The 21,146-nt window shown below is 42.0% G+C and overlaps 1 protein-coding gene across 6 annotated transcripts; it reads right to left on the bottom strand.

The window, feature by feature from the left end:
* Window positions 1–1,035: 1,035 nt before the first annotated feature.
* On the bottom strand, window positions 1,036–19,940 carry ACBD4 (acyl-CoA binding domain containing 4). Of its 6 annotated transcripts, none has more exons than XM_088143360.1 (12): window positions 19,660–19,938; window positions 17,171–17,297; window positions 16,704–16,796; window positions 16,029–16,178; window positions 14,242–14,326; window positions 13,219–13,339; window positions 10,341–10,442; window positions 9,125–9,225; window positions 6,920–6,995; window positions 4,697–4,914; window positions 2,880–2,933; window positions 1,036–2,438 (listed from the first exon to the last, which is right to left on the bottom strand). In XM_088143360.1, the coding sequence occupies exons 4-12, from the start codon at window positions 16,121–16,123 to the stop codon at window positions 2,328–2,330; spliced, it is 963 nt and encodes a 320-aa protein (XP_087999486.1). In that variant the 5' UTR covers window positions 16,124–16,178; window positions 16,704–16,796; window positions 17,171–17,297; window positions 19,660–19,938; the 3' UTR covers window positions 1,036–2,327. The 6 variants fall into 6 exon arrangements, with proteins under 6 accessions (XP_087999486.1, XP_015745903.1, XP_087999485.1 ...); XM_015890417.3 differs by having other exon boundaries at window positions 16,029–16,149; XM_088143359.1 differs by lacking the exon at window positions 17,171–17,297 and having other exon boundaries at window positions 1,036–2,028; window positions 16,029–16,149; window positions 19,660–19,940.
* Between the last annotated feature and the right edge of the window lie 1,206 nt (window positions 19,941–21,146).

The raw sequence follows: 21,146 nt of genomic DNA, 5'->3' as shown, positions 1-21,146 counted from the left end.
GGAGGAGCATCCTGATTTAGTAGGACCATAAACAGACTTTATGACCCTGAAGAACTCTCTGGTGGCATGCATGTCCGCATAGTGTTCCACCTGCTCAGCCTTTTTCTGCCACCAGTCATCCTGCATTTCTCGCAGTTCCGTCTGTACTTTGGACTGCAGGTGCTTAAACTTGTCTTGCTTTGACACAGATGATGGATCGCTCTGCCAGTCTGCATAGGCCTTGTTCTTGGCTGGGGGCTGCTGAAATGGTCTTGTGGTTTTCATCAAAGCAATCTTGATGCACCCAGGTTTTCAGTCTGTGTACAGTTGTTGCAGTCTGCATGATGACATCTTTAAACTGCGCCCACTTTTCAGAACAGGTTCCTACAAGCGGTAAATTGCCAGAGAGTTTTTCATTAGATACATCTTGGAAATGTTGGACTTGTTGTGGGTCTTGCAGTCTGATGTTGAATGCTTTTCTGACAGTCCTTGGTTGTTAACAATGTAAAGGGGCTATGTGCAGGTTGAGGACCAACCAGACCAGCCTGTGATCTGTCCAGCACTCACATGATCAACAAATTACATTAATAAGATTCACATGTTGCACCAAGCCAAAACCTAAACAAACCATATTATGAAGGCACATGGATTTGCAACCATTTGGAAATCAGGGGTCATATTTAACATTTTTGTTGGAGATAAGTACAGTGTGTGGATCAATGATGTAAAATAGATATGGTGATTATTATGTATATGAGCAGAATGGAATTTTCCATTTCTTTTTCTAGTTTGGGAAAGTCTATGTTAAGAGTTTGTTACAGTTATGGTTTTCCCATCCCAAAATAGTGGAAAGCTACTGAATTTTTTAGATAAGGTCTGAGATCCACAGAAAAGAATCTTCAAGGCTGCAGGTTCTCCTTCACTTCAACTTAGCAGAGTGTCTGAACCCATCCATAATGTGGTTTGTTTGAGTTGGATTTAGTGTGATGTATGAACTCGGTCATGTAGCCTGTAAACCAGTTTTGTTTAGCAATATATATGAACCAGACAACTGTAAATTATCCAACAATTTATAGTTAACACAAACAATGCTTAGCAAATTGAAACTCAGACATAAAGATGAAGGGGACCTCAAAAATCATGTACTGTATGTGAGTGCTGGAAATGTAGTGTTACAGCAAATTTCTGCTTAAAAATATATGCTTAAAAATAATCTATCATCTTCTGAGGCACTCTGTTCCACTGTCAGTTTGTACTATCAGGTAGTTCTTATTAGCTTATCCAGTGGTATATCAGGACATCATTCCCCTTGAAAGCCAATATATCCAACTCAGATTTACTTTGGAAAACTGAGGTACCCTCTGGAGCTGATGGTGGCATGCAGAGGGTTACGTGGAAGAAGAGAAAAAAAAATCTACTCATATAATGCTACACTTAGCTCCTAATATTTACTCAGAATCCTTTCTTATAATTTAAATCAGTTGGTTCAGGTCCAACCCTCTTAAGCAACATAAGATAAATTTCCTCCTTCAGCTTTATGACAGTTTTTACATTTTTTCTTCTTCAGGCGAGACATACCAAATAACTCCTTTAGATTTTCCTTATTGGATTTGGGTGGATCTCTGACTCCCTGATGTCTGTATTAATAACTTCTGAACACATTTCATTCTGTTAGTAGCCTTCTTATAATCCTCAGAACTGGATGCAGGACTATTTTTATGTTAACTAAATGTGTTGCTCCCAAAGTGAAGAGACAGGTGGTGAGGAACCTCAGTGTAGAGGGAAAGGCCTCATTCTCAGAGGGATTCTTCCCTCCAACTTTAAGTTGATGCATGAGATTAGGCATTACCATGTTAAGTTGTCAATCTCTTGTTTCTAGAATAGATGGTGAGAACCTGATAACAGCAGCTATGGAGGGCTCCCTCCATTATATTGTCTTCTCAATAGCATGATGCTCACTGTATGTAGGTGTTACAGACAAGGAAGGAGACCACAGCTTCTTTACTTAGCATCAAACTATTTTTCACAGCTGGAATGATTTTAGGCCACCTGGGACAAAAAAAAGACATTGTCGCGTTCATTTCTCCTTAGGTGTTATGGAGCTAGTATCACAAATGTTCCTTTCCTGGACTAGTTAAAAGTTTGGTTACCATCCCCATACCACCCCATTTCACAGTCTTGCGTAGTTAAGGTAGTTAAGAACTGTAGCAAGGTAGGTTAATAAAGATGAAAAAGTAAAGTCACTGGTAAGTGTTGGTAGGAGTCCAATTTTTAGAGTTTGAACCCATCTTTCCAGCCATTTCCAAGTAGTTTTTCTCCTTTAATATTATTGAATGACAATAAGGAATTCATCTCTTCTGTCTCTGGAAGCACCAAAGTAGCCACTGGGCAACAAAAGGCCAAGCCAGCAAGAAAAACCAGGTATGAGGAGACAGGCGTACAGGCCAACTTGGCAGTTCCTGTGAGATAAAAAAAAAAAATGGCAGGGACTGAAGGAAAAATTGGAAGTGCTTGTCAACCCTCCTGGATTCCAGAAATTCCAAACGAAGGGGATCTGCTTTCTCCAACTGGCTTAACTTTTCCCAGATTAAGATTCAGATAAAAATGACTAATAAGTGAAATTAATCACCTTAAGTTTATTCATTAATCAAATCTTCCTACTGTTTAAATGGGGGTTGATGGTGCGGAGCTGGGGGGAAGTGCTGCTAATACTGAAAGAAAGCATTTTGACATAAGCCCAGAGGAACCTTGTGCATTATTACTACTGTACTGCTGTTTGTATTTCTCATTTAAAGCTGCACTCCTGAGGCCATCTCAGAATTAGCAGCCAGCCTCTTACCCATCTAGATACCTTCTTGTATCAGTGCATTTGGAACACTCCCCATAATGAGTCCTCATACCTTTGCATCAGGTACTTTAGCTGGCAGGCAAGGGTTCAACATGGATGTATGGTGCTGAAAGACAGAAAAATCAAGAGTGGTTGTGATGACTATCCGCCAGAGCACTATCCCCCTCTCATTCTATTTTATAAGCAATTTTGTTGAAAGTCTATTTCAGGTATCAGAAGAGTTCGGGGTAAGTCTATACATTCACGGGTGGGAGATGATAGGTAAATACAAACAATCCTGAATACTTGGTGATTGTGTGTAGTTTTACATTTCTTGCCTCTACTCATTTATATAAAAAATGTGAATTAAGGGAGATGCCTTTTCACTGTTTTTGTATGTGTTTTAAATACAAATGCTTCATACTTTCTTACAGAAACATCTACTTTCCTCTCTTAACATATTTTGCCATTGCCAGCTAGTGTGAAAGCAGGCAAATATCAAGTTATACAGATGGTCAGCAGGATGTATAAAATAATGGTGATCACAGCACAACAGAAACATCAGTACACCCTGGAGGAGGAGGAGGAGGAGGCTTGTTATGACAGGAGGAAAGTAAGATAAATGCAGTGGCATTATTGGGACCTAAGGAGAGGATTTAGAGGTGTATTGTGGTGAACAAATGTACAGCTGTCTATTCAACAAAAGAGAATAATGATGCAAAGCAGAATTCAGCAGCTAAAGCTAAACCACTGTGGCCTTATACACTGTCTGAGTAGAGTGCCACCCGGGAACCATCCAAGCCATTTCAAGAAATCAGCATGCAGACAGAAATTAAAAAGAGAACTTGTTGCATTAATTTTTTTTGACACTAGCAAAGAATGTTATGCTGCCTCTGCAGACACAATTTCTTGGCTATTAAATCCCCTGCTAAAACTCCAAGCAATTTGGCTAACTACAGTATAATAGAACAACTGAGTGGCACCAGCATCTAGTAAAAAATACAGGTGAAAATGTCTTCAAAAAGTAGCACAAAATAAAAAAAATCAGTCTCAGTTAAAATCTAACAATTATAAACGGTTCTTCAAAGTGGAGAAAGAAGAATTCAAAAGGCCAAACACTGTCTGAAACAGGAAGATCCTACATATTGCTCCAGAGTCAGAGAGTCAGCTTGAAGGAATTCCCAGGAAAGTAAATTCAGGGGTCCTGGTACAGCTTGCCCACTTTTCTCCAAAGCATCAGACATAACTTTGATGCATATCATATTCTTTTCTAAAGATCTTAATACACAAGCAAGTTTGTACTGATGAAGATATTAAGATTTCCAGTAAAGTGAAAAAATCGCACTACTAGAGAAAAATTAGGATCTTTCATTTGTATTTTGATCCTAATGAAGTTTAGGACTTCATCCTACTGAACTGTAATGCAGCAAGGGCAGCCGTGCCCCTTCTGCACAATAGCAGCCTGCTGCTCTCTGAAGGCCAACTTAGTTTATGAAGAATTTGTTTGGAAGTACTCCATGTTGGTGGGTGGGACTTAAGCAAATACTGTAGTGGATAGAGCTTAAGTAACAATGGATGGGGCTACCTAATCTCTTTCTGACATCCTGCTTTTTTCCTGCTGTTCCCCCCACCCTTCCTTTTGCCACTCACTCCCCTCTAACCAATGCCTCCTCATTTCCATCAAACAGGCTGGGACACATTGATCTTGCAGAGCTGCAAATGGTTTAATTTCAAAATCCCTGTGCAAGAAGTCTGACCTTTGATTTGCAACTTGCCCCCAACATATTTATTGTTCATATGTTGCTTTTGGAGCTTTCTGAGCTGAGCAGCGATTTGTACATTTATAAACCAACATGCTTGTCTTGTCAGCTTTCAGAAAAAGCAACACACCTGCAAAGCTGCCCATGATTCCAAGTAGCTGAGTCTTTCCATCACTTTCTTCATATCCTGTTGCAAAGCTTGAATGGTACTCATCACCTGCAGTGTCACATCCTTCTGGGTCAAGACACCTGCCTGGCTCTCTTTGATGGCTTCAAGACTGCCGCTGATCTTGGCAGGGGCAGTATGCAGGTGTGTAAGATGAGATGGAGCTGAACGATCCATTGCCGCTGTAGCAGAAAAAAATGGATAGATACATCCCAAAGACTGAGATCTTAATATTTTAAACTGAGAGCATCCCACAATTCAAATCTGCCTGGGTACCATACCTATTCTCGGTGTACAGGTGGGTCACGTTTAGGCGGGGAGAGAGAAAACAAGATTTAAAGGGCTGCCATTGTTTCACTTGATCTTACCTGTACCTCCTCCTACTTGCAAGACATAGTGTGGATATCAGGGGTTCCAATGCATCAAAACTAATACCAAGTAAAGCTCATGCATTCCACTAAGAGATGGCAGAACCAAAGCTTGTTTGGAAGCTATGCAAATAAAGGAAACATTGTTCCCAGTCCCTAATGTTTTAAGCTAACCAAACAGTGGTACAACCAACTAAAGCAAGGCAGGAGTGAGAGAAACTGGAGGGAAGAGCAATGACCAGCTAAATCTACACTGGTGCATTACTAATTAACCTCTCTCAAGGCCAAGACCCAAGCAGATCAGGAGAATCCTCCAACGTAACCAGGTACTCCTCCAGTGGGGGAGGAAAGGGTGAGCAAAAGGATCTTTCTGCATTATCAGTTGAAGCACATGCTGTACAAGGCCAGCTCAATCACGTGGCAGGACACCTATATTCAGGGCTGTACATTTTGCCCCAGAAAGCCACTACCTCCAGCTTCTTGAACAGCACAGTGGGCAACTCTTCCAAAAGAGGGTCAGTGAGATGGACATACATGTATTAGAGGCAGATATTACTCCTATATCCCAATTTTCCTCCAGGAGCTCAAGAATTGGAATCCTTTTCAATTCTGTTCTCACAATTGCCTTCTAAGCTACATTGGGCTGAGTAGTGGTGGGGATCTGACTGCTACAGTTCTGGTGCTTAGTTTACAAATGGCCTAGAACAGCTTTTAGAAGCTTGTGTGTAACATGCATGCTTTGGGGGGTAGTTTCTCTACTATACTCTTCTCTAACTGGATGCCCTCTAGGTGTTTTGAATGCTCTGCTGGCTGAAAATTGTGGAAGATATAGCCCTAACACATCTATGGAACACAAGATTGGAGGATTGTATCACTACAAGAATCAGAGAAGTCCAACAGGAAGTAAAATAGGGACACAGGATAATATATTAGTCCCAGATGAATAAAACTTGTGATTTAGCTTTGGAATGAAATTACTGCTGCATATTTTTTTCCATTCTTTCTTTAAACAGAAGATCCTGGATTGGGGAGGCATATTTTCACTGCATTCCTCAAATAAAATACTCCTTGGATATAGTAAACTATCAAATAAGAGAGGGGAAATTGTGTATATCTTTCTATGAGGAGTGGTATTGAACGCAAAGGGACTTTCCCATGAGGGTTCATTCAACCTCCAACCTCAGTTCTCATCATGTTTTAATACAGCCCAATGGTGAAATTCAGTTCTAGTCCCAAACGGTCTTAGCTTTAGCATAATTTCCCTCTAACTCTTTTCCACTGATTAATGTGTAAATGGAAGCAGATAACAGATTTTGCTCACAGGTTGATTCTGGCTGAAAAGCTGGTAAAATAATTGGGCAGAGTTCTATGACATCACACATTTTTATCTCACTCCTTGTGAAGATTTATTTAGTTATATGGCTGTCCAACTTGAACAATATCTGTCCTTTCCCACTTACTTTTTGTACTTCTCAAGGATTATTTCTGCTGTGGAAGCACAACAGCATATCTGTTGTGGATGTCCTTCTGGTAGGGATGCATTCAATTTTTTTTTTTTTGAATAAAACATGTTTTCTGCCAAACTTAGACATTTTGCCTTACTCCATTACTTCAGAATAAAAGCAAATTAATTCTTTTTCAGGCCTGTTTGCACTTGTGGATGAAACATGGCATTTTGTTGCCAAATGCATGAGCCACAACACCCACAGGCATTTCCTAAACCTGTTTCTACCCAAGCCGTGCTTTCTTTCTGAGGCAAAAGGTTGGTATCATCTCTGTTCATCTTCCTTCTCCAGCTAAGGACGCTGTAAAAACTTACATCCCCTTTTCTCTGCAGCTTGACTGCTGGGAGGGTTGCTCAAGGGAAAGCTTTGTTTGGCTGACAGTCTTCTGGCCTGTAGAGAAAGAAAAAGTCAAAGCACAAACTAGGTTTTTAGACTCAACTTTTTATGGCTTTAATTACCATAGTATTCCCCTCCCCCCAATTTAAATTAAAATTAGGTGTTGATTGTTAGGGGATTATCTAGTTTTCTGTCAATAACCCTGCAAAATGCCTTAAGGGATTGCAAATGTTATTCTGCTGAGAGGGAAGCCATAACATAGTCCTAGAGCTACTGAGTCTGGAGTTAGGTGGGCTGAGGCCAACTGTTCAGGCAGGAGGATTGGCCCTCCTTAGCAGTGCTGGGAAATGTATCTTAACCTGTTTTTTTTTAATGATAGAATACTAAAAGTCAAACATAAGATGCCTTTTATTTCTCTACTGTAATTTCTAATAAGTTTTCAAATTTTACCTCACACAGATTAACACACACACGTGTGTGAATGTGTGTAAATTAAACAACCAAGGAGCTAGATTCTTGAAAGAAGCTTTGTCTCAATCCATCTGCTCGGATCTTGCAAGCCTTAACATACCCAAAAACTTTACCTTTGTTGCTGTTGCAAATTTTATCTTGCCTAAATCCATGTATTTAGAAAGGAACTTTGCTTTAGTTTAGTTGAACAGCTCAAATTACACAAGTCATTCAAGTTACTCATGTCCTTAAAACATGGCTTAGGAGCCCTGAACTGATTAAATGCCTTTTAAAAGAATCTGATCACAGCAAAATTAGTTCTGCAATACAATTGATTAGATATAGCAAAAACGACAATGGGAGAGTAGAAGATAACTTTTTGCAACCTCCCTAAACAACAGAACTTGTCAGTGTGGGGTCAGGATACTCTACTCAGAGGACTCTTCCTCATGTCTCCCTAACCGTGGCATGAACATGCCCCAGTAACCATTTTTATGCCATGTCATCATAACTTTGTCTTTACCTCCTCCCCAACCAACAGCTGAGGTAGCTTAAAGTTGCCTTTAGTTGTTCCAGTTTTAGAATAGCATTTTCCCTCTTTTGCTGACACAATTTTTGCTGTGGATATGATCTAGGCCGTTCCATCAATGATGTGGTTGCTGATGTAGTCGGGGTTGGATCTGCACAGCTTCTACTGGCTTCTTTAGGCTGCTGTGGTATATCCTGGCCCTGGCTCTCCAAAGCCATTCTTGCTTGGGTTGCAGGAGAGTCTGGACACACAGAGGCCTTTGCCCATGTCATGCCTGCTTGGGGCTTTCTGAAGCACTTGCCAGGTCTTAAGGCGATTCCTGATATAGACAAGTTTATAAATACAGGTTTAACATTCTTCTGAAAGAGGGCTAGATTTGTTTTTTAAACCCAGGCTTGTGAGAACACTAGTTCTGTGCTCCACAGAGTGGTTGACTTAAACTAGAAAAGAGAACTGGGTTCTGCCAACTATGTGTTACTGTCACCTGTGAAGCATTATAGGTTCCACTCCTTCTGACAAGAAGAGGTAATTTTGGTGGCAGGGGTGGTGCCATTTTACTTACTGAATAGGCTACTACTAGGTGCTGCTGGCCATGGTCACTCGCTGGCAGCAGTAGTTGAGGATGGAGCTTGCTTGTTATTGATGATTCCCTCCTGCTTCATGCTGCAGCTTCTCTCCACTCCTATGATTTGGCAGCCATGTTATTTTTGGGCACAGGTTTAGCACTCTTTCAGAAAAGTGCTAGACCTGTGCTCAGAAACAGCCCAGCTGACAAACAGCATAGAGCATCTCTGTGCCTGTTGCTTGTTAGTCACACAACTTGATAAGTGGCTTAACCAACAATTCTAAGCTTATATCTGCCCATCCCCCCCTACCCCATTAAGAAGAGCAATTGGTGGTGGTGTTTTTCCCACTGCAGGTAATACTTGGTGGGATGGGAAACAAAGCAGGAGGATCCACCAATTGCTTCTTTGAATTTGCTTCACAAACAGCGAGGACACCACCACTCGCCAGCTTTGTTACTGAAGCAGAATAGTGATCAGCAGTGAGGACAGCACAATTTATGATGGCATACTTTTCCAGCAACTCATGCACTGGAGGACAGCATTTTGACATGGACCATCTGGCTGTGTTTAGAGGCAGAGGTTTTAAATTAAGTCTCCTCCTGCTCTCTTCATCTGTACTCCATGTCTCATTTCATCACCTGATGAGGCTCCACTTGTTCTAGGCTATCACAGAACACCTCATTCTCTGAATCACTGGTCATCTGGCTGCTCCTCATAGCTTTGTTGGCAAGGCCAAGTCCTGCCAGAGAAAAAAATATGGCTCAGAATAGAAACAATAAGGTATAATCAGGAGAAACAGAGAGAAGCTATGTATGGGTGTGCATGTACATGCAAGTGATTATAACTTACAAAATCTGAAAATCCAGATGTGAGGTGTTAAGTTTCTTTCCCCACTTTTGGAATCTCTACCCCAGGTTCTCAATATCTGGCCAGTGATGAAGATAAATATTTGGTCCAAGAAAACACGGGAGGCTTTAGTGCCTTACTAAAGATTTAAGTGTTTAAAAATTATGATGTAGGCAAGTTGTATAAGTTGGGTTGCAAGATGTCAGATCTGTGAGAGTCTGGCAATATAGTGGGTATACATTTTATAAAGAAAAATAAACCTGAATTGCATTGTGACTTAGCTTTTTATCTGATTTACAAAAGAGAAGGAAAATAGTGCATAGTGGTCTGCTTTGATCCCACTGCTTAGATTATGTACAGCTCATTAAGACCCAAGAATCAAGCTGGGCATCAATGAACCAATGGGTTGATTGATAGTTTATGACATCAGTTTTTAGAAAGGAGGAGGAGGAGGAGGGAGAAGAAGAGAGCTACCTTCTCCAAATCAGCTATCTCTTGCTCAGAATGGGAACATTGACAAGTTTTGGCTTTGTACATGATGAAACCCTACATTGTCATGACTCCCCTGAAGGCAACCTAAAGGTTTAAGTTATTTGAGCAGGGCTACAAAGTTCTATCTAGAGATAAAATGTTCCATCACAGTGGCAGCATTGGTTATTTAAAAATGCATTTACTGAAGAAGGAAGAAATCTCACCCTCTCATTACAGACTGAGTTCTTAATGGCTGAATTCATAAGGAGCAGGAAGCAGGTTACCGCCTGTTCCAATTTTGTCCCATTTATACAAATGTAATTTCCTCATAGTGAAATGCTTGCAGTGAAGGCAAAATCTGTCCTCTGTCTTGAAATGAAGTAGCTTCACTCTGTAATAGTGATCCTACCAGGTAAACCACTGCATTTTTCAGTATAAAGGGAAAGGAATGCACATTATCTACTGGGGATCCTTGCAGTATACACAGGGTACATACATCCCTGCCACCATGATGAGCATTTTATGAGATGTACTTGCCTGCTTGCTTGTATTCTTCATACGCTGGTGGATTTGGACAGATTTCAGCAAGTCCATTTAATGAACTATTTTGCAAAGAGGCAGATTCTGAGTCCAATTTAACTGCAAAAAGAATGGAATGTCTTTCAGTGTTGACCATTAAGAGTCTGGGTGTACAGTTTTCCCCTATCAGCAGCTATAGCTTTAGCATTAGGGTTAGGGTTGGTATTAGATCTAGTTTTGTTATTAGGTTTGTAGAAACGATTCAACTAAGTGCTTTGCTGGATCTCCTCTTTGAAGCCACAAAGCCCTTCAGCTCCTTGAAAGCTTGGCATGGCTGCTTGTAGGGACCCTGGGAAGGATGGACTTCAAATCCAGACACACATGCCCAGAAACTTTAGGAGAGCCTCAAAGAACTTGTGCCAAGCTTTTGATCAGCTGTGACGGCTTGGAAGCTTCAAGGAACCAATCCAAAGGGAGTGCCTTGTCAAATGATTTGCATAGCCTTGCCTCATGCAATGCTTTAATTTAAGCATGAGAGTATTATATATTGAAGTTAATGGCCACAAGGCAAATAATACCCAAACTGAGCATGACTGTTTCCAGGTCTCTGGAATTCCAAGACAAGCTCGTGATTTAAAGTGGATGATTAGCAGAGAGGAGAGTAGTCACTGACAGCAGAGGAAGCAGAGCTCTTTAATTACACTCCCAGTATGGAATGGTTTGGGCAGAGACAGCATCTTGGCTGTGAAGATCTTTTAATGTGTGCTTTAATACTTGGAAAAGAAAGTTCCTAAAAGATGTTTAAAGACTTGCACACATGGTTGAACATGTAGCACTGGATTAAAAGTCCTTCAAAATATCTCGCTGCTTCTCAAGTCTATATTTTAATTCACTAACATTAAACTTAAAGGCGCATTATTTGATTCCTATCCCACCTTTCATTCAGGAGTTGAGGTTGGCCTGCACAGCACTCCCTTCTCCTAATTTTCTCCTTACAATAAACCTGAGAAATAGGTTAGGCTGAGGGAGTGACAGGGCCAAAATCACCTTGTGAGCTTCTGTAGTTGAGTCCAATACCTTACCTACTACTCCATACTGGCTGCTTTATTTTAGCAGAAAAGCTTTCAGAATATGTAGAAATAACTGACTCCATCCATTGAGCTAAATGAAGTCTTTCACCCTTCCCTGGGTCGGTAATTTCTTCCTCTTGATTTTGCAGGAAAGGAAGGAAAAAGGATCTAACTGCAGAGAGGAATTGCTTCTATTTCCCTCTTCTTGATTGTTTAGCAAAGTAATTAGTTACAGTGGAATTTTTAATCAACAAATATGATAATATTTCCACCAAAGAAAGAAATTAGGCTTAAGAAAAACTGGATCAGCATTCATGAGAGACTTTACAGATAAGCCGTATCCTGGGTTTGAGGAGCTTTATTTTAGCGATTTGATTTATATTCTGCCTCCCTTCAAGGAACTCAAGATGGTAATCATCCAATTTCCCCCATAATCACCCTGTGATTTGGATTGAGTCAGAGAAGGTGAATGGCTCAAAGTCACTTGGGGAGCTACCAACAGTATAACCAGAAGCAAAGTAGTAGCTGCCTATATATACAGACCAAAATAGATAGCAGAGAGGTACTCCTATGAATAGCTCAGATGGCCTGTATCAAATGCCATTGAAAGGCAGGGAGCACACAGTGCCAAATCATGCAACATATTTGACTGGGCAGTTCTCTTGTACAAACTTTGCTAATACAAATGGCAGTCAAACCTGGCATGGGAAAACAACACTCCTGGGCACCTCCACAGCCCTGGCACTCTGGCAAGCCCACCAGTCTTAAACCATCTCACATGTGCTTGGAAGCCAGATATGCAAGCTGCCATTTTATTTCACCCACAATATCTCCAATATAATGTCACTTTGGGAAATATTAAATCATGACTTTTAATTGTCTGTTGGTGCCACTTTGTAAACTGCAGCCAGACCCACTGGACAGCAGAGAACCCTTTGCTGAGGACTCCATGAGTTCTAGAATTTATCCTGAGCACAGTCCCATGAGAGTTCTGCAATTTCACACAGTGAGCCATGAACTTCTCACCCTATTTTAGCCTGAACCATATGTTAGTGAAACCAGCCATTAGCTATGTTCCACAACACCATTTTTTACTGAATTAAGCAGTTTTCTGGGCTCACACAATGCACTGAATCATAAACCAAACAAGCTTGATTTGTACTATTGTTCAGCCACAAAATACTAACCAGAGTTAACCCTAACCAAATGTAGTATTGTATATTTTGACTATATATCTGCCAGGTCTTTAACTGACCTGCAAAGTGTGTTGTGAACCCAGCTGTTGAGTGGCTTTTGTTCATCACTGCAAGAAGAGGTAACAGTTGGGGATAGGCCAAATCTCCTTTTAAGTCAACTGATACCAAGCTGCTCTGTAGATCTTTTGAGGGTTGCTTCCTGTGCCAAAGTCCCAAACATGTCTAAGCAGGTTTGACCACTCCACTCCAAACTGATGAGCTACTTGAGCAATTTGGAGGCAGGACAAAGAGTATCTAACATTAGGGCTTGGGAAGTAACATGAAATAAGGTCACCTGGTTGAAACTCCCTTGCCTAGAGGACCAATGCTCCAAACCCAAACATATCTATCAAGCTCCTTAAATTCCCAAAAACAAAATACTTTGTGTGCCAAATTGCATGGAAGCACCAGCAAAGTTCACACAGGAGGAGGCAAGGAGACAAGAAGGAGGGTAAGTTAGGGAGCAAGATGGCTTTCATGTTTAGGTTGTGGATCTTGAGGTGTAAAAGGGATAACTATCTAATCACAACTGCTGGTGAAAGTATCCCAAATGCCTCCCTCCCACCCGACTTTTGCTGCCCCCAAGCATACCTGATTTCTTCTTGAAGAAGGATTCGGGGGGTCTGGGCATATCATGAATCACTTCATAGAGGGGCTCAAAGTATACAAACATGTCCTCCGATGCTTCGTCCATCGGCACAGAGTTGATGACCTGCCAGAAAGTCTAGAAGGGATCCCAGCTGGTACAACACCATTCCCTGGGCCCCCATGAGTGATCTGGAAGCAGCTGCAGTGATGGCATTGTTGAAACAAAGAAAGCACAGACCTGACCTACTGGGAACATAGAGATTCCTGAGATGCCTTCTTGATCTTCATAAGAGAAGAACAGCAGGACCTCTAACTGCACTCAGTAAAGGCATTGCCAGCTCATGGAAGGGTACCTACCTGGGAGGCTCCCTCCCCTCTTGCTCCCCATTTAAATATTTCCAGAATTAGTTATAGTTCACTAAACTGACCACTGAGCAGGAAGAAGAGTTATCTATGAAGTAGGGGGACAGAAGCAATCACCTTTTCTAACTGGGATGTCTTGAATCTGAGGTCAGAATGACACTCGTTCAGGAGTGTACTTTTCTGCAGCTGTTCCACATCTTTTACTACAAACAAGAAGACCAGAAGCTTGAAGCAGAGAGGAGGGCAGAGGGATGAAAATGGTCAAGTAAAGTATCTTGATACAAATCTGCCTGCAATAATATAAATCCAATTTTGGATTCTCCTAATACATTCCAGTTATGTATGTAAACATTAGCATGTAATAGCTGTTATGATGTAATAATTAGCACGTATGTAATTAGTATATAGTTAGAGAATTAAAAAAAAAAAGTGTCATGTAAACTTATTGTCTGAATTTTAAGTCCTCAAGTGCAGATTCAAGTCTGAGCCCTGGGGCAGTTTCCTGCCATTTCTTTCTTGTCCTCTCCCTGCTCCACATTTCTTAGCAGGGTTTGGTGTTGCACGGCAGCCCACCTACAATGATACTACTCACTGCAGTAAGTTCCCACCGTAACACCACCCAACAGCCCCACCAACCAAACATGAACATTTTGCACCATTTACCTTCTGGGCTGCCTTCTTCATTTCCATAATATAAGCAGCCATGGCTTCCTCTTTGGTCATCTTTCCCAAGCTACTCCAGGCATCCCTGCCAAAACCCCAAAATATCTCTTATCTTGGGCAGGTGCTTAATTTTTGAAAAAGAAAACTGCCAGAGGTTGAACTAGCTTGTAAGTCGGATTCTCTTAATAAGGGGTCTTTCTTAAGGATTTCTTATGTGTGAACACCAGGGACATCACTCAGGGATGAATGGTCATCAGTTTGTGTATGCTATGAATCACATTCTCTTTATTTCAATTTCATGATTACTATAAAATATTTACAGTCCACTTTGAATATTTCAAGCAGAGGACACTATCTAAAACAAATACAATTTTTAAAAAACATATTGGTTTGGAAAGTAGTCCTGATTGAAGCAAAACTGTAGAAATTAATAGGATTTAAATTAATAATGGATCTACACCAAGAGTAATTAAGCCTGGATCCAACTCAGTTACAAAAAATAGCAAATGACTGTGATAAAAATAACAGAACCATGGAACTGATAAGATGAACTTCTAAAATCTTGTAGCTCTTCTGATCTGTAGTTAAAATGAGTGATGTTGGGGAGGGGGGCAGTGTCAAAGCAGGCAAATGGCAGTTGCACCTTGTGTATATGCTTCAATGTCAAAGGGGTGGGGCTTTGATGTGATGCCATGCCCACCTGCTTTGTCCTCTTTTGCAGATAATCTGATTGGCTCCTTTTCATGTCTGATGACAGAGGCTGGATTCACAACACAATAAGGCATAAAGAAAATCCCATTACTCTATGTGGGGGTCTACATGGGGTTGCTCTTGAAAAGTATCCGGAAGCTGCAGCTGGTACAAAATGCAGCAGTGCAGGCAGTTTTGGGTGCCCCCAGGGCTGTGCAGATAACACCTCTGCTATGTGAGCTGCATTGGGTGCCGGTCTGCTTCCGGGTCCAATTCAAGGTGTTGGTTATGACCTTTAAAGTCCTTCGTGGCTTGGGCCCAGGTTACCTGAGGAACCAGCTCGTCCCAGTTACATCGCCCTGTTCCACCCGGTCTGGCAGGAAGGGCATGTTGCAGACCCCATCAGTTAAGAGAATTCTGACTGGTGGGGTCTAGGAGGAGAGCCTTGTCTGCTGTTGCCCCCGCCCTGTGGAATATTTTGCCCCCCTAGGGTGAAATTGGCCCCCACTCTTCTGGCCTTCCAGAAGAGAGTTAAGACCTGGCTCTGCATGGGGATCCAATGGGGGCTCCCAGCACTGGGGATGGCTGGTAGCTTGAGGGTGCTCTCTCCGTCTTTTAACTTTGTTTTGTACTTTTTAAACTGTTTTTATGCTTTTTATGTGTGATCTGCCTAGAGTCACTTGTATAGTGAGATGGGCAGCATACAAGCTTGGTATATATATATATATATATATAAAATTACTCATTGTCATAATTCTAATTTCTTTCAGGGAGGGTGAAACAAAAATAGGGCACAAACACCTTGCTGCAATTAGCTCACAGGCTGATATGGGTGGGGGTGGGGGGTGGAGGGTGGGGGGTGGCAGTGCCTCAAATATTTCATTCTCCAAATCTATAGGGCTTTATAAATCAAAAGTAGCAGTTTCATACTGGACTAGTATGTCCATTAGTTAGCAGTTATTGTGTCTGCTCCAGCATTCTGTTATTGAAATAACATCAGAGGCTGGACTTGAACAAAGTCCTCTTAGCTCAAAACAAGCCTCAGGAAAGACCGTATTTCATCTGGTACTGAGAGAATTTGGCACTGGCTTTCTTACCATTTATACCTGCCAATAGGATCCCAAAATCCTGGCCTTGGGATCTGGCATTGACCCACTGTTGCTTGCTTGTAGTAACTGTAGAAGCGTAGCATTTCTTCATATGAAGGGCGATAGGAACCTGAGGAAATGCGGGAGATGTTCAGGATCCTGCATGAAAACAGGTATTTGATGCCAGGATTCCATTTCTAAGGTCCCCAATCTGTCTCCAGCCATAATACAGTACTGGAAATAAAACAGCTGAATCCAGGTTCACAAAATTCTTTTCTTTAAGGCATTTCATAGGGAGGCAATTGGTGTCAAGATATGAACGCATAAATCCAGTGGTTTTCGGCCTGGCAGCTTAAGCCAAACCAGGGGTCACTATACATTTGCTTCTTTTGAAGATTAACCAATAGTCATTATTGTTTAAATCCTTCTACCATATCTACCATGTCTCTGCCAAACTGGGTGCTGTGCATAAACAATGAAAGAATTATAGAATTCTGCAGAAGACATAGTGTTCAAACTTGGGAGAATGACATGCTTTTTTGGCTTGTTTTTCTAAATTTAAAAACCTGGTTTCTTATTCTTTATGGCTATTCAGAGAAGCCTGGAGAGTTTTGTGTTTGGTGTCAGCCCTTAGAGGGATAGGTGAGCTAAGTAACTTGAGAGGATCCCCAAAGAGATTCTCACCATTCCTGGGCAAGCCTTGAATGACCTGGACAGCTGCTTCAAACTGTTTCTGGCAATTTGTTTCTTCTGTCTTCAACCCCATTGGTACCTAGTCTGATTTAAAAAAAGAGGTAAAATGTGGAGCATGCAGACTCCAGGGAAAAAGGGTGCAGAGATGAGACTGAATTTTGGCTCTTGACTGGAGAGTGTGAGGTGGGAGAAAGATGGATGAGGAGAACCAGATTATTTTTCCAACATTTTTGTCCCGCTCAGTGTCTTGTGAGTTGCAGCAAGATCCTGTTAGATGGATGTGCTTGCCCCAAAAATCCTGTTTATTATAATTACCTTTGTTAGTTAGACTGAATAATCAGCATTTATATAGAAAAACGGGTTTACAAAGAGTATTCATAAGGCAGTTTGGGGAAGTTAGTCCACAAACTCCTACTTATATAGAACAAATAAAAGCCCACAGATAACAGCTGAATTACCTTCCAAATTCTTGGCAGAACTGCAATTTAATCTTTTGCTCCTAACGATGGTTCCAGTTAGCATTCCTAACATTACCAGTCAAAAACCATGTGCAGCTATTCTATCTTTCCATCCTTATCAGATTTTCTGCAATTAGAGAATAAGATAAATAAGCACTAAATAAACTCTGGAAGGTTAGAGTTGGAAGATAATGTCTCCCTGCCATTAAATCCTGTGACTAATGTAGGGTGATTGTTGCAGAAAAATCACATCTGGAAACACCCAATTCCAACATGTTTATCTTACTAAGAGGTGTTCTAGATCTTAGGCAGGATGAGGTTCTCCCAAGAACTTCCCCTGTGTGCCACTTTCTCTGATTGAGCAACGGTACCATGCTCTGTTCCTCCTACATACTCCTCCTTGGGCAGCCAAGCACATTTTCTTCTGGCTCAGCAAAGCTAAAGTTTTGTGATCTATATGCTGGAGCTTTGCAGGGCTTAACTGGTTGCTTCACCAGATGGAATTTTAGTTTCGCTTTGCTCCATTGCCCCTGCCAGGGCTATTTTCCCAGTCAACCTTAAGAGCAAATCTCACCTAATCAGTTTCTAGGCTCTATGTTGCAATCTACAGCTACAGCTTTTGGGAAACATGCCCAGGCTGCAGAACCAGTTGTCCTGCCATCATCATAACAACTTTCAATAGGAATTTATAAGCAAAAACAATTAGGTTTTGACAGCCAGGTAGCTTGCTCTAATACTCAGATTTTCTGCAAAATAGACAACAAATCCAAAAACAAATGGGGTGGATGGTGATAGCCATTTTTTTCTACTTTTTATTTAGAATGGGTATTACTCTAGGAGCTGCTGCTGCTACTCCTGAGCAAGTGCAACACTGAAGGAATGACTACTTCTGCACTCTTCTATTGGTCAAAGTGCTGATTGACCTGTAAAGCACTGATTGGCCTGTGTTGTTTCTTGCTTGCCCTAAGTTTTCAAAGATCAGAATGAATGACCATAGCCAGTTTCACAATGCTTTAGAGCAGGGTTCCTCAACCTCAGCAACTTTAAGATGGGTGGACTTCAACTCCCAGAATTTCCCAGCCAGTTAAAGTCCACACTTCCTAAAGTTGCTATGGTTGAGAAACACTGCTTTAGAGGAATTGTGTGTAGGATGGCGCTCACAGGCAATGTGAGCCTCTGCTCCTGCCAGAAACTTCTTATCCCAGCACATATACCGCCAACATGACAAATGTGTTAGGCTTTGACATGGGAAACCCAGGAGGGAATATTGGGTTGAGGCTTTGCTCTGAAGTCAGTATTTAGAAATACAAGAACCCCCCCAGATCAGATCAAAACCCTTTCAAGTCCTGCACTGTGTTTCCCTAACTGACCAGCCAGGTGCCTATGAGAAGCAAACACAAGGGGCAGCTGTGCAATAGCTCATTCCAGTTCACATCCCCCAGCAACTGGCAATGGGCCTTTCACTGAAGGTGATGTATAATCACAGTGCCAAATAGCTATTGACCACTTTCTGCCATAGATCTACCTGCAGCTGATCCTGATGTTTGCACTGGGAGTACCTATCCCACTGATGCCAAGAGACAGGTGAGCGTTTCCTCAACCCAGATCACTCAGGCAGTGCCAGTGGACTATTACACTCGATATGTGCCAAGCATTGCTACAGGCTCCTTCTTGCCTAAATAGCACTTTCTGCATCCCTGAAGTCACATCACATGATTTTTGTTCTCAGAGCTAAGATGATGCCCCTTGCTTGCCTTATCGATGCAACCCATGCTCCAGTCCTCCATGTCCAACTCTGACATCCTCTTCCATTATTTCCTTGTAAGACACTCCCAACCTCCTTGTCCAATGCTTACCTCCCCACCCGTGCCACAGCGTTGCCTGGAGTGTTCTTTACCTTCCTAACTCAGATGAACATTTGTACCGACCATAAGTGTCCTCTCCCCCTGATTCCAAAACAAGGATCTGATCTCCCATTCCTCCCACATACCAACTTACTCAGAAATTTTTGCTCTTCTGCCAGCCTGCACACCATGTCAACATACTCCTCCATTTGTGATAATTTAAGGCAGTGTGTCTCAACCTTGGTAACTTGAAGATGTGTGGACTTCAACTCCCAGAGCCCACACATCTTCAAGTCGCTAAGGTTAGAAACATTGATTTGAGGTCAGGTCTCTGCATTTTAAAACCGGAGTATGCCTGTGTCAATACTGATCACAAACCTCCGGCGCCCTCTCCTGATCCCCTTTTCCTTATGCACCGGCTGGCCCGCAGTCGCTTTTTGTTGCTGCACTTCATGATTCCTTTGTTTCTGTGTCAACGTGGAAGCCCCGGCCTTTACTTCCGTCTCTCTCGGCCTGCCACAAAGATCTCTACCGGGCGAGCACCAGCTTGCCGCAAGGACCGTATCTCCGGCACCTAATGCCCGTCTGGGGATTCCCAAATCCGCTTCTCAACTATGATCCCCTTTCCCCCTTCACCAGCCCTACCTCGTACTCGGCTGCACAGAGTGCTCCGCTCACTCCCTCCTCTGCCCGGGCATCGCGTTTGCCAACTTCTTGATCGTTGCAATAGCAGCTGCTTAGATTTTGACCTTCTGAGTCCTGCCCATATTGCCTGAATCACGGTGAAGCGAGATTCAGCAAATCATCGCACCGCCACGAAGATTACGCCTTTCGCCGCGGCCAATCAACGGAAGCAGATCCCCGTCTGGATGCTACCGTCCTCGCTTTATTGTCTTGTGTCTCACCGTGTGTTTTGTTCTGTGCCAGTACAACTTTACCCATGAAATGTGCTCGCCAGCGCCTCCTCCTGGGGAAGATCTTCATTTTCTCCATTTAATGGGTCGGTTCTTGGGTGCACTCGAGATGCACGCACGCAGATGTGGTTTCGCGCATGTTCCTTGTAAACCGAACGTATGCCGACCTCATGAATTACTTATAAGATAAAGATGTGCAGAGATGCTGCAGCACCTGTCAACGTGAGGCAAAAAAGCTTGTCAGAAGAGCTTGTAAGTCACTGCAGGAGAGTGTAAGAGGTAAAAATCACATGGGATCACTTTTTTAGGCCACGTGGATGGCTTATCAAGACAAGTACTGTACTAGTTTCATTTGTTTAGCAAAAGCAAGATAGAAGTGTTACCAAGTTGGATGTTTTGAGCCTTGTTTGTAAATTCATGCTGAATGCCAAGCAAAGATATTTATATATTACATCAGATAAAATAGAAGCATCTGAACTCGGGGGCTACTTTATTTTGGCTACAAAACTCCAGAGGACAACTAAGTGGCACAAAACGGCTGGTGTTCTGTATCTCTTTTCTGCCATCTGTATTTTGCAACCTTGCAGTGGTAGCTGAACTAAAATTTATAACTGCACGATGCTTTTAGTAGTAACTGGGCAAGAGTATCAATGAGGAGGCTTAAAGGGGGTACAAAGTCAAGAGAGAGACTGATATGTATCAGCTATTGCCCAGGAATTGTATTGTACTGGCCCTGATTTTATCATCTCTGAAATATATGAATTGAAGCCACAACATCGTGAAGAAATCATAGGACAGAAATCCATGGGGACATCTCAGTCCCAGGATGATGGAATAGGAGGAACTAAAAACAGTGTCTACTACTGATTCTCGCAGGAAACATATTGTTGAGTCAGAGCAGGCTGACTGCATATTGTAGGTGGGCAGAAATACTGAAAGTGGTGAAAAAGAGTTCCATGAGCTATTCTAGCATAGTCACAAATTAATATTTCTTGTTTAAATCTTTAAGTAGGGCCTAGTGGGCATTGATATGGTTATGGGTTATTCTGATGTTCTGGGGACATATCCCATGAAAAGGGAAAGTGGGTGATATACTAAGTGCTGAAGAAGCAGAGAAGGAGGTTACTTAAACCAAGAAAAGAGAAGGCTGTGTGTGTGTGTGTGTGTGTGTGTGTGTAGAAAGGAAAAGAGAATAGGGCTACTATATCTGGCAGCAAA

The sequence above is a fragment of the Python bivittatus genome, unplaced genomic scaffold, assembly GCF_059951505.1.
Source record: "Python bivittatus isolate LINGU-HERP-01145 unplaced genomic scaffold, Pbiv_v1 ctg000410_np1212, whole genome shotgun sequence".
Taxonomy (NCBI): Eukaryota; Metazoa; Chordata; class Lepidosauria; order Squamata; family Pythonidae; genus Python; species Python bivittatus.
This window is presented reverse-complemented; position numbering and strand designations above follow the sequence as displayed.